The following is a 13,012-nucleotide window of genomic DNA, read 5'->3' as shown; positions in this document are numbered from 1 at the left end:
GCTCGTTGGATGCTGCCTGAACTGCAGTGCTCTTCCAGCACCACTGATCCAGAATGATAGTTTCCAGGCCTGTTTCATTGTGCTGTGTTATAAAATAATAATCTGAACAGCAGAATATCAAATAATGACTCCAAATTTTGTCATGATAAATTTCTTTGCAACAAGACAAGCTGAATTGCAGTCACAGATAATCTGGAGAACTGTTTGCATCAGAATTTCAGGGATCTGCTTACTTGTGTTTCCATGGAAGAAGTCATCCAAATACCATGTAAAATGGAAATATTGTGCTGGGGTATTTAGAAATTTAACTGCAACTTTTAAAAGATCTGTTCTGGGTGAATAGCAGATAATAGACAAATTGCTTGGTTCACTTAAATCATGATTAAATGGCAGTCACACTCTGAGTAATGGTGCTTTGATAAAATGGAAAAGCTAACATCCCAGTGCAATTTTTAGTACAGGTTCAGTTCATATGCAGCATCAGCTCAGGTAAGGTCACTGTCACCAAGAGCAGCTTTCTGAGAAGAAGAGGAATATTCTGCTAGTGCCACACCACCACCCAGAGAACTTGGAGGTGTTGTTTTAATGACCAGAGATGCCTCTCTCCAATTTGAATTGTTGTTTTCATTAAAAATCCCAACCAAGCGGCAACCTTCTGTAGGTGTGTGCTGGGAGCATGAAGGAAGGAGAGAAGTCTACTAACAGGAAATCAGCATGCTTTCCATCTTTTTCTGGGACCTACTGCCAGCCTTGGTCATGGCGGAAGTGGTTGCAGCACGGATAGACTGCAAAATAATTGGCCACACACAGTCTTGCCAGCAATTACAGTGGAGAGGCCAAAAAATGGCCAGAAGCAGTTGCAAAAGTGGGATGCTGGTTTAGCATGATCATTTTAGGTGGGATCAAGAACAAGATTTCAAATGATCTATCAGCCAGAAAATGATGCACTGGAGGCACAGATAAGAGTTTACAATTTAAATGTATTATACTTGCAAATGCCACTTACTGAAATGAAGCAGAGAAACAACAAACTGCTGGGAAGCTGTGAGATTACCTGGCTGGGATTATGTAGCTGTTGGTGTTAAGCCTCCATAAATAAAACTCTTCCGTCCACATGCTACCATGTAAAGATTGCATCATTTTATTCTTCATTGTCAGGGATTGTGGACCAAAATGGTAAAAGGATACTATTGTAAACCAAGGACTGTCGAAAGGGTTGTTGCATTTTTAAAATCAAGCTACTCAAACTCATTGTGAGTGTGTTTACATTGTAGTTTTCTTCAAGCAGTAGAGGGGAAGATGTTTGAGACCCAAACAGGACTGTGGGTGTCTGTTCAGAGTAAGATTTGCCCAGTGATAGATTGCTGATTTTTTTTTTGTTTAGGATAGAGACCTAAGGGGCAACTTTTTCATGCAGAGGGTGGTACGTGTATGGAATGAGCTGCCAGAGGATGTGGTGGAAGTTGGTACAATTGCAACATTTAAGAGGCATTTGGATGGGTATATGAATAGGAAGGTTTGGAAGGATATGGGCCAGGTGCAGGCAGGTGGGACTAGTTTGGGTTGGGATATCTGGTCGGCATGGACAAGTTGGACCAAAGGGTCTGTTTCCATGCTGTACATTTCTATGACTCTATGACCAGGACCTAAAAGCCAGGAATTATTAGTGTGACAACAACTCTGATTGACTACTGGGTAAGTAGACAGCTTGTGTGTGAACACAGAGGCAGAAGGTTTCCAGGCTACAAGATTCAGCATTGTTCCTTTTTCTCTCTCTATAGCAAAGTAACCAAAATTGGAAAGATAATAGCTAATCTCGATCACTATTTGCTATAAGATATTGCCTCTAACCAATGACTGAGAAAATGAAAAATTGAGATATCAATTCCCCCAGTGTTTTCAGCAAAGAACTGAAATGATGTGGATGTGAAAATCAGAGAACTGAAGGATTTGAAAGAAGCAAAAGGGGTACCTCATTAAGTCCTGTGAGCTGGTGCTATTGAACTGTGTTTCCCAAATGTTTTCCCTCTCCCCATTGTATCCATTCATGGTTTTTTTGTCTGCCTCCATCTGAATGTGTGCATAGGGGTTTAAGAAGGAATTAGAGTTTCAACTAGTGGAGTTATATGTTGAAAATTCATGTTATTTGCCTGTGATTAGATTGATTTCTTTATAATAAATAGTAGCTCATGTTAAGAGACCTGGTCAGTGTTTTCTGTTAATCTGAGTCTGTCAGACAAATACATTGAATACTTTGTAATTTAATTAAATCTTTAACCTGGAGTATGCGGCTTGATTATCAGTCCACTTTCCCAAGTAGGTAGTGACAATTGGTAATAAAAGGCAGCCATTTCATCTTAGAACTACAAAAAAAGTACTGCAAGAGATTTACTGAGCAAACTAAGATTGGCGATATAATTCACTAAGTGCTCCTCTTTCCTTCCTTAGGCACTAGCACAGTTTTTCTCCTCTAATATTAAAAGCTGCAGAAATAAACCTTCACAGTACATTCTAGTTAATGGAGGACTGCACTCTTTGCCATTCTGACTAAATGGATACCCATTCTCCACAACACAAGTTGAAAAATTAATGCTAAAACCCCTTCCTCTATTTTAACTGGATGATATCATCACATCTCTTTCTTCAATTGCTGCCAGACATACAGCTTCACTGAATTTACTTAGTATTATTGCATAATTTAATGAAATACAGGTCTCTTTGGGGGGGGGAAGAGCTCTGACCCTAAATAGCTCATTATTTACAAGCAACAGGCCACTGAAGTTATACCATTGCCAAGGGAGATAATGATAATAGATGCAGACTAGAAATGTATCCACTGAAGACCAGTACAGACACAAACTTCCACGTTCACTCACACTCTGACTCCCAGTGGGATAATATGTAACCATTCTTAGTTTCCACCCCTCTTTCCTGCAGGTTCAACACTGTATCTGTGGTTCATGTGGATGACAAAGATGAGGAGAAACACCAATAAAAATATCAGAGGCTTTTTGTGAATAATGATGATAATATAGTAGCAATATGAGCAGAACTAGGTATGATGACCTGTTGAGTTTACTCTGCAATTTAATCATAATATGGCTGAAATTCTGCTTCAAGACCTCTTTCCTATTCTAAATCAAAATCTCAAGTTCCTTGATGCTTAAAAACCAATTAATTTCAGTTTTGAATTTACTAATTGACTGAGCACCAACAGCACTCTGAGAAAGAGATTTGCAAATTTTTGCAATCCACTGGGATAAGAATTTTTTCCTCATTTTATTCCTAAATGGTTGACCCACTATCATGAGACTATGATTTTGATCTCTAGACACTGTTACAAGAGGAATAGCCTCTCAGTATCTACCTTGCCAAGCTCTTCAACAGCTTCGTACTTTGGAATCTTGGGAAATAAACGTCCCCTATTCAATTTCTCAAAATGACAACCCTCGCATCCCGTGAAGCATTCTAATTAATCTTTGCTGTGAACCCTCAAGGTATTACCCTTAGGTATTGGAAAGAAGAAGTAGGTAAAATCAGATTAAAGCCTTGATTGTGAAAAACAGGTAAAACATTTTATGCTTTGAGAACATTCACACCTGTGGTTGTATAAATTACAGCTATTACAGTTCTTCAAACTCTTCATTTAGGTTCTGCCCCATTGTATAAATGATAAAGTTACAACAGATTATTGTTAACAGCCATTGGTATCAAGTTAAAATTAAATTAGCAACAATGGAAAAGTGAATTGGCAATGAGAATCATTTTTGTTATGAGCTACTCATTTATTTGGATTGTACAATTAGCAAACTGTTAAAAGGAAATGCTTTATGTGTAATTAAATATGACTCTGACCTTGTCAAGCACTGGCTCATCTAGACTTTGCTGCTCTATACACATGTGGCATACTTTTGATAATAGCTCATGGGGTTCGATGAATAATCGTGAACTCAGTAGAAATGTAAATATGTATGCTTTCTGTAAAGAGAAATACACATTTGCAACAGTTCAAATTTAACATGAGACCACAAATGTATTGCTATTTGTAGTACAATTTCTATACTTATGTTATTGAGTAAGTGTACATCTGCTTTTTTTAAATAGAATATCTTTAATATATTAAACATTCAAGACACATAGTAGACAAGCAAAAGTAATATAAGAGTTGCGGGAGGTAATTCAAAGAAAGATATGCCTGGAAGAGGCTTCTAAAATCAAAGAGAGAAATTGCAAAGTACAGAAAGTGTAGGAAGAGAGTTCATGCAATTGAATTGAGACAGACGAAGGTTCTACCAACTCTGGTGGAGTGAAAGGAAAGTGGGAAATCAGAGGCAGTGACAGAAGGAATTGGAAGTAGGGATTCTAATCTGATCAAATTCTTTGACCATGTGGAGATTTGAAAATAAGGATGATTATTTTGAGTTACTGTTTAGAATTATGAGTGAGTGGAGGTTGAGTATGGCAGGAATAACGAGCAAGCAACATTTATTAGAAGACAAGGTAAAGGTGGCAGTGTTTATTATAATTTGTATTTTGTAAAATGGGAGATAGAAGGCTTGGGATATCAAAATTGGAAAAAAGTTAAATCTAGAAATACCAAAAACACAGATAGGGATATAAATAGAGTGGTGCAGAGGTTGAAGGTAGCTGGTTTTGAAATGTTGAAGCTGGTCATAATAATGGATAAAAACACAGACCAATTTAGTTTCATGCATTTACAGTTGCCATACTTGAGGAGGGATGTTGTTGCACTAGAGGCAGTCCAGAGGAATGTCACACAATTGATTCCAGAGATTAAGGTTTTGTCTTATTGTGCAGTTTAACCCCAAACTGTCCAGGGTTTAGAAGAATGAGAGGAGCTAAAAAGGATGGATAAGGTAGACTGTGAGGCGAGGTTTCCTCTGTTGGGTAATTTAGAATAAGAAGCCATTTAGGATAAAGGTAGCATATTTAAAACAGAAATGAGGAGAAATTATTTCTCTCAAATGGGTGTGAATCGGTGGAATTCACTACCCCAGAGTGCAGGAGACATTGAGTAAAGGTAAGGAGGCAATAGACAGATTTTTAACTAGTAATGGGTTGAAGGGTTATGGAGAGCAGGTAGGAAAGAGGAGTTGAGGCTGAGATAAGGTCAGCAATAATAGAATTGAATGGCAGAGCAGGCTCGAAGGGTTGAATGATCCATTCCTGCTTTTAGTTCTTAAGTTCAATTACAACCAATAATGATTAATGTATGCACTGACCAAGACAGGGTCCTTGTCTGCTGATCCTTTATCAGGTGTTGGGCAATCAGGAGGCAAGGTACTTACAGAATTCCTTACTTCTTACCTATTCTTGTAGCCAAATATATGACAGGTTCAGTTCAGTTTCTTGTCAATACAATTCTGATGATGTTAATAGTGGGGTTTTCAGTGATAGTAATGCCATTGAATGTCAAACATAGATGAATTCTCTCCTGTTTGAGATTGAAATTGCCTGGCACTTACATGCCATAAAAGGTTACTTGCCAGTTATGAGCCAAAATCTGGATGTTGTCCTGTTCTTGCTGGACCATTATCACAGACTGCTTCAGTATTTGAGGGGTTGCAAAAGGTGCTGAATGTTTCTTACTCATTTATGAGCTGTGGAAATTGCTGGCTGTGCCAGCATATATTGCCTATCTTTATTTATGAAGGTGGTGATGAGGAGTAAGGAGTTACAAGGATTATGACTCACTGATAGTGAAGGAATGGCAATATACTTTAATGTCAGGATGGTGAGTGGCTTAAAGGGGAACTTTATGCTGTTTTTATATGTCTGATGCCCTTTTCCTCCTAGATAGTAATGGTCATAGGTTTGCAAGGTGCCAAGGAGTCTAAGGAGTCTAGCTAAATTTCTGTAGTGCACCTTGTAGATGGCATACATTGCTAATATGGAGTATTGCTTGGAAGGAGTGAATGCTTATGGATGTGGTGCCAATAATGCAGGTTGCTTTGTTCTGGATGGAGTCAAGCTTCTCAAGTGTGGTTGTAGTTGCACTCATCCAGGCAACTGGGGAGTATTACATCACAGTCCTGACTTGTGTCTTGTAGATAGTGGATAGGCTTTGGGAGTCAAGGGGAGTTGCTCACTGCAGTATCCTTAGCCCTCTGATCTGCTCTTGATTTGATTTGTTTTAATTTATTGTTGTCACATGTACATAAGTACAGTGAAAAGTTTTGTTTTGTATGCTGTACAGGCCGATCATAACATAGCAAGATCATAGGGTGATTGAACAGAGTGAGGAAAACAGAGTTACAGCTGCAAAGAAGGTGCACAAAAAGCAACATTAGTTTTAAAATTTGAGAGGTCCATTCAGAAATCTAATAACAGTGGGGAAGAAGCTGTTCTTAAACCTGTTGGTACCTGTGTTTAAGCTTTTGTATCTGCTGCTTGATGGAAGAGGTTGGAAGAGATTATAACTGGGGTGGGAGGCGTCTTTGATGATGTTGGCTGCCTTCCCATGCCAACAAGAAGTGTAGGTGGAGTCAATAGACTTCTAGCTACAGTACATATATGGCAAGTCCAATTTGGTTTCTGGTCAATGGGAACCTTTAGGATGTTGATAGTTGGGGATTCATTAATGGTCTTGCCATTGAATGTCAAGTGTAGTAGTTAGATTCACTCTTTTTGGAGATGGTTACTGCCTGGCATCTTTGTCATGTGAATGTTACTTACCAGTTGTCAGCCTGAACCTGTATATTATCTAGGTCAGGGACATTGCCTGCTTCAGTATCTGAGGTGGAGACTGTTTGAATTCAAAGTCTTAAAAGTACAAGTTTTGTGAGGGGTTGCTTCCCCTGCAGAAGTTTAAAAAAAATTAGACTGTGATCCATAGTGTATGATGGCTCCTCCCGAAGAAGTCTGCAATTCTAACAATCATTTGTCTTGGTCTCAGAGTGTATGTATCAATATTGATATAAGGTGCAAATGCTGTTGCAGTGTGAACAAGTGATTATTAAGATAATAAACATTGCAAAAGCATAATGGCATTTAAAAATATAGATACAGTGCTTCAGTGAATTTTCTTATAATTTTTGAAACATTGTTTCTAATTGCAATGGTACTGTACCAGCAAAAATGAATCACCTTTTTAAAAACAAATTATTAAGCAATAAAAGTGGTTACACTTACTTCAGGATAATAGTCAACTGTAGGTATGAGGTGTTGGATCAAAGCTTCTAAAGATGCTGAGATAAGGTTACCATCCTGAAATGTTAGCCTTTCATGTTCGTTTTCTTTGGTTGGGTGAAGTTGATGGCTAAAGCCACTCGTGTTAAACATACTTGTAGAAGTCAATGTTTGTGGCATGCCTTCCTGTGAAGAGAGACAGAAAGGCTCATCAGGAACAAGTGAAAATAGTATTTACTGTATTTGTGTAATTGCATTCAGAGAAACCCCATGGAAAATACATTACGTTTCTTTCAGAAAGATTCATAACACAACTTTGTCCAATACTCAATCTTCCTCAAGCTCAATTTTTAAAATTGGACTGAATTTTCATGAGCGTGGAAATGGGATGGGAGTCGGACAAGGCCTCAATTTCATGTTCCTGATTAGTGGTCACCCCTCTGACCCAGTGCCACCTCCTGTGAATTTGGAAGACAGGACAGGTTCTGTAAACTGGCAGGCAAACTGAATGTTCTGGTAACTAATTAAATCCTTAAAGATTTAACAAAGGGCACTCTTGCAATCCTGACTTTGTTTTCAGTCTGACGTATGAGGTGCTATTGTCATCAGGAAACCATGGTGGCTTCCCAGCAGAAAGCTTTAGAACTGGAAAGTCCAAATTGCTTGGAAGACTACACTCCAAAAACCAGCCACCTCCTCGGCAGAGCCCATTACTGTGGAGCAGTATTTAACCCACTTGTATGAATTCCACTGGCAAACCCAGAGGGAAACACGATTCCCAAGGTAGAGGCCAGCCAATTTAGGAAGATGATATGCAGAGCTTGTCCACTTGTGTAATGGGGACAAGGCCCTTTGCTGTTCTTGCCTCTACTGTGCCTCTGATGTCAGCAGGCACCTTGCTAAGCATTGCTCCTCCCCTGCTCATTGATCCACCAACATCCTATATTTAGTCTGTGATCATCATGGGCCTGGTTTTAGCCCTTCCAATGGATTCTGCTGCTATTTTTAAAAAGCCTATCTACGCCCTTTTGATTGTATCATCTGGTCTTCACTCTATGTACTGCCTCTTAATATGTACCATTAGTCCCTCTCCCTCTATTTATATCTATATCCCCTCAGTCTACAACTTTCTGAACTCTTTCTCTCCTCCTGAGGAAGACAGCTACAAAATGGCGACCTTCCCAATTGGAGAGCTATCTCACATCAACACCCTCAAACATCAACAGTAGGGAATATGATGATGTGTGATCCCTACTTGCCACTTGCAAAATCCCATCAAATTGCATTCAGCAAATATCTCTGCTTTCTTAATGGTCATATTTGGCTTCCCACCATACCCATGTAAATTCACTGCCCTGGAACTTTAATGTCGACTGCTTCATTCCAATGTCAGGTTCCTACTTGCCCACTCCACGTGATTCTCTCACCCCTCTCCACTACCATTTCTTGAAAATCTATTTTTTATCCTTCATCTAATATAATATGTTAGTTGCAGTAAACAAATAATCTGTAGATGATGTGAGTGAGCTTTATTATAGCAGAGTCCCATTATTTACAGATTTGGAAAGCTACCATCAAACTCTACCACTATGATATAAAGAACAATGGCAGATAGAAAGCCAAAGGTGGAGAGAGGAGTTCATAGACCTTACTGAGATAGGATCAGACCACTTCATTCAGTTAACCAAATTAGCACAAATGCTTTGGAGGATTCCTGGGTTTGTGGGGCCATATGTTGAAGAGCCAAGCAGGGTTTGGTCTATTTTGGATGTGGCGCTATGCAATGAGAAGGGCTATATAACATCCCTGCTGTAAAGCAACCTTTGACAAACAGGCACCATAATATACGGAACTTTACATGAAATCTGAAGGTGACATAGTTCATTCTGAAACTAATGTCTTAAATGTGAGCAAAGAGAACTCTGAGTGTATGAGGCAAGTTGGCTAGGGTGGATTGGGAAAATACACTACAAGATTTTATAGTAGATAGGTAATGGCTAGAATTTATAACACAGTGCAAGGTCCTCTAAAGCACAAAGAGATCACAGTTAGGATGGCAGATTTCTCCCAGTGGGGTATCATAAATCATGGAGTCATAGAGATGTACAACATGGAAACAGACCCTTCGGTCCAACTCGTCCATGTCGACCAGATATCCTAAACTAATCTAATCACATTTGCCAGCACTTGGCCCAGATCCCTCTAAACGCTTCATATTCATATACCTATCCAGATGCCTTTTAAACATTGTAATTGTACCAACCTTCACCACTGCCTCTGACAGCTCATTCCATACACACACCATCCACTGCGTGAAAACTTTGCTCCTTAGGTTCCTTTTAAATTTTTCCCCTCTCACCCTAACCTATGCCCTCCAGTTCTGGATTCACCCACCGCGGGGAAAAGACCTTGCCTATTTACCCCATTTATGCCCCTCATAGGGTTAATAAACCTCTAAAAGGTCACCCCTCAGGCTCTGACACTCCAGGGAAAACAGCCCCAGCCTATTGAGCCTCTCCCTATAACTCAAACCCTCCAACCTTGGCAACATCCTGGTAAAGTGTCAGTCATAAGTCTACAACTGTTCACAATCTACATAAGTGATTTGAATGTGGGGGCCAATTATAATATATCCAAATTTGCTGAAGATAACAAACTGGGTGAGAATGTAAGTAGTGAGGAGAACACATGGAGGCTTCAAAAGGACTTGAACAGGCTAAGTTAATGGGCTAGAACATGGCAGATGGAAATAATGTAAATCAGTACAAAGTTATTCACTATAGAAGGAAAAAGGCAGAATATTTCTTAAATGGAGTGAGGTAGTGAAGTATGAGTGTCCATAAGGATCTGGTGTCCTTATCAATGAGGGACTAAAAGCAGGCTTGCAGAGGTGACAAGAAATTAGAAAGGCAAAAAGTATGGTCGGCATTCATTTCAAGAGGATTTAAATACAGGAGTAAAATATCTCACTGTGATTGTGTAGAGCCTTGGTGAGACTGCACTTAGAGGATCGTGTAGTGTTTTGGACTCTTTATTCAAGGAAGAATATTTCGCCATTTATTTAGTGTAATGAAGGTACACCGGATTATCCCTGGAATGCTGGATTAATTTATGAGGAGGCATTGAGGAAACAGGGTCGATATTCTATAGAATTTCAAAGAATGAGACTGGTGCATTGAAACTCACAAAAATCTTACAGGGCTGTAAAGAAGGATATAGTTAGGAATATTCTCCTGGTTGGTGGCTCCAGCACCAGTGATATCATCTACAAATAAGGGGCAGACCATTTAAAACTTAGATGAGGGGGGATTCCTTCACACAGAGGGTGATGAACCTTTGGAACTTCTCCTCCAGAGAGCTGTAGAAGCTCAGTCGTTGAGCAGACTGAAGAAGAAATCAATAGATTTTTGTAGACTAATGACATTAAATGAGATAGAGTTAGTGCAGGAAATTTGCATTGAGGAGAAAGTCAGCCATGATACAGTGGGCTGAATGGCCCACTCCTGTTCCTATATTCTAGCCCCCACCAGCTTCTGTTGCTTGTCTTCTCATGTGCTTATCCAGCTTCCCCTTATAGGCATCTCTGGAACATGCCTTGTGGTTTGCGAGTTCCCCATTGTCATGACTCCTTTTGGTAAAGATGTTTATTCTAAATTCTCTAAACAGTTAACGGGTGATGAGCTAATATTTATGGCTTCTGGTTTTGATCTCTCCCAAGTAATGTTAAGAGGCTAGCTTAGTTGTACACTTTGAAAACTGATGCAGCAAAATGCAAGCAACACTTAATGTGAACATGGGATTATTCAGTGTCAAAGCATCTCTGTTGACCGAGTAAATTTTGCACCTTATTTGACATAAAAGGGAAGTCCTGTAAAGAAAATATGATCACTTCCTTAATTTGGAAACCAGACCAAACTACTTGGGAACATTTCTAATCCTGTATTATTTTAAAAATAGCTCATGATTATATCAAAAATAAAATATAGTTTCGGTATTTAAGATAGGTTTTCTCTCCAAGAAGGCAGTTGGAGAATCTGATAAAAAAAAGTTAGTTCTTCTATATCAGAGACAGAATTAATGGTAAATAATATTAAAATGGAATTTATCTCCTTTCAAAATATCTTCCCACCTTAATTTGTCAACCTGCTGGAAGCATCAATAAGTTATTCCACCTTGCAAAGATTTATATGGACCACTGATAACAAAAGTGATTTGCTGACCTGTGAGAAGACAAGCAGTATTCCCCTCACGACTCAAACTACAGGCAGCCATTTCTGTAGAGTGCCTCCATTGGCAAGCTGTTGGGCACTGATAACATTAGAGATGGCACTGTCATTGGTTTTGAGGGTTGAAGCCACTTTTTCTGGTGGTTCTTACTACCTGCAAAGACAAGATCATTATTTTGAAAGGAGAGAAAATAAAGACTTGCGTTTACTGCCAGTCAGCCTCTCATTTCTGTGGTAGCTCTCCGCAAGAGAATGAATCCGTCCTTCACACTCTCAGGAAGTACATTCAGGATCCTAACTACTCGTCACATTAAAAAAAAAGGCTTTTCTTCAAGACACCACTGGTTCTTTTGCCAATTATCTTAAATTGGTGACCTCTGGCTCTGGGTCTTTACACCAAGAGTAACAGTTTGATTTTTTTTAATCTAGTCCATCCAAACTCATAAAGATTTTGAACACCTCTGTCAAATCTTCTCTCATCAAGGAAAATAGTTCCAGTTTCATCAGTCAATCCACTGAAATCTCTTATCCCTGGAATAATTCTTGGTAAATCTTTACAGCACCCTACTAATTACTTCACATGCTTCCGAAACTGCAATGCCCAGAATTGGATACAATACTTCAGTTGAGGTCAAGCCAGTGCTTTTTCTCCCTACACAGGTTCACCATAATTTATTTGCTATTTTACTCCATTTCACTTTATGTAAAACTCATATGTGTTATTAACTGTTTTCCATATACGTTATTAACTGCTTTCCATATGCGTTATTAACTGCTTTTGCAACCTGCCTTACCACTTTCAACAGTTTCTGCACATATAATTCCTTTGCCCTCACTCTATTTAAAAACTGTATAACTTATTCTATACTGTTTCCTGTTATTCTTCCTACTAAAGCACACCACTGATGCTTCTTTGATTTCATCTGTCATGTCACCCCCATTACCGCTGCTCACCTATGCCCTCTTGAAAGTTATCTCTAACCTCCTCAGAGTTCACAATACTTGCACTAACTGAAAATTTTGAAATTGTGTCTGTACATAGCGGTCCTAATTCCAACACGCCGAGAACCTCACCATCAGATTTTGTCCAGTCTGGAAATCAATTCTTCTTCTTTATCATGCATGCTGGGAATCTGAAATAAAAACAGACAATGCTGGAAATACTCAGATAGTCTATGGAGTGAGAGAAAGAGACTAAATGTTCACATTGTGGCTTTTCTTTCAGCATTTTCTGTTTTTTAATTTTTGTTCACCACTGCTCTGTTTTCTAGCACTCAGCCCTGCTTGTATCCCTGCTACATTATCTTGTCCTCATTAGACAGTCCCTTGGCACTGAAGAAGGCTTGTTTTCACTCTGATTTGATGGGTTGTGAAATAGCGGATAATTATGTTCAATGTGTAATCTGCAGACTCTGTCGCATGTGAGTAAGCTGTTGAAGTGTTGGATAAATAGATTGTTTGGAGATTTGTGTGCTTCTTCTGACACCTCTACTTGACCTCTGTACATTCTCAATAAAATCTCTCAACAAGCTTTGTGCCTTCCTGAATAAGATTTTTCCATTTTGGTTATTCACAAACCAGGATCTCCCACTAATCTGAAGGAATGTTTGTCTTCTTCAGGGATGTTTTTGAGGACA

At 39.1% G+C, this 13,012-nt stretch overlaps 1 protein-coding gene across 3 annotated transcripts in view; it reads right to left on the bottom strand.

Moving 5' to 3' along the window:
- Positions 1 to 13,012, bottom strand: part of LOC132823404 (ras-GEF domain-containing family member 1C-like) — an 84,652-nt gene that overhangs the window by 51,389 nt on the left and 20,251 nt on the right. For 2 of the 3 annotated variants that reach the window (XM_060837207.1, XM_060837210.1), the window contains exons 2-5: positions 12,450 to 12,508; positions 11,370 to 11,529; positions 7,153 to 7,335; positions 3,856 to 3,978 (exon numbers count right to left, since the gene is read on the bottom strand). In XM_060837207.1, the coding sequence (XP_060693190.1) occupies positions 3,856 to 3,978; positions 7,153 to 7,329 (300 nt within the window). In that variant the 5' untranslated portion in view covers positions 7,330 to 7,335; positions 11,370 to 11,529; positions 12,450 to 12,508. The remainder of the gene's footprint in view (positions 1 to 3,855; positions 3,979 to 7,152; positions 7,336 to 11,369; positions 11,530 to 12,449; positions 12,509 to 13,012) is intronic. The other variant, XM_060837209.1, reaches the window with a different exon arrangement.

This window comes from Hemiscyllium ocellatum, chromosome 16, assembly GCF_020745735.1.
Source record: "Hemiscyllium ocellatum isolate sHemOce1 chromosome 16, sHemOce1.pat.X.cur, whole genome shotgun sequence".
In the NCBI taxonomy this organism is placed as follows: Eukaryota; Metazoa; Chordata; class Chondrichthyes; order Orectolobiformes; family Hemiscylliidae; genus Hemiscyllium; species Hemiscyllium ocellatum.
The sequence above is the reverse complement of the archived record's forward strand: the minus strand, read 5'-3'. Positions and strand labels throughout refer to the sequence as shown.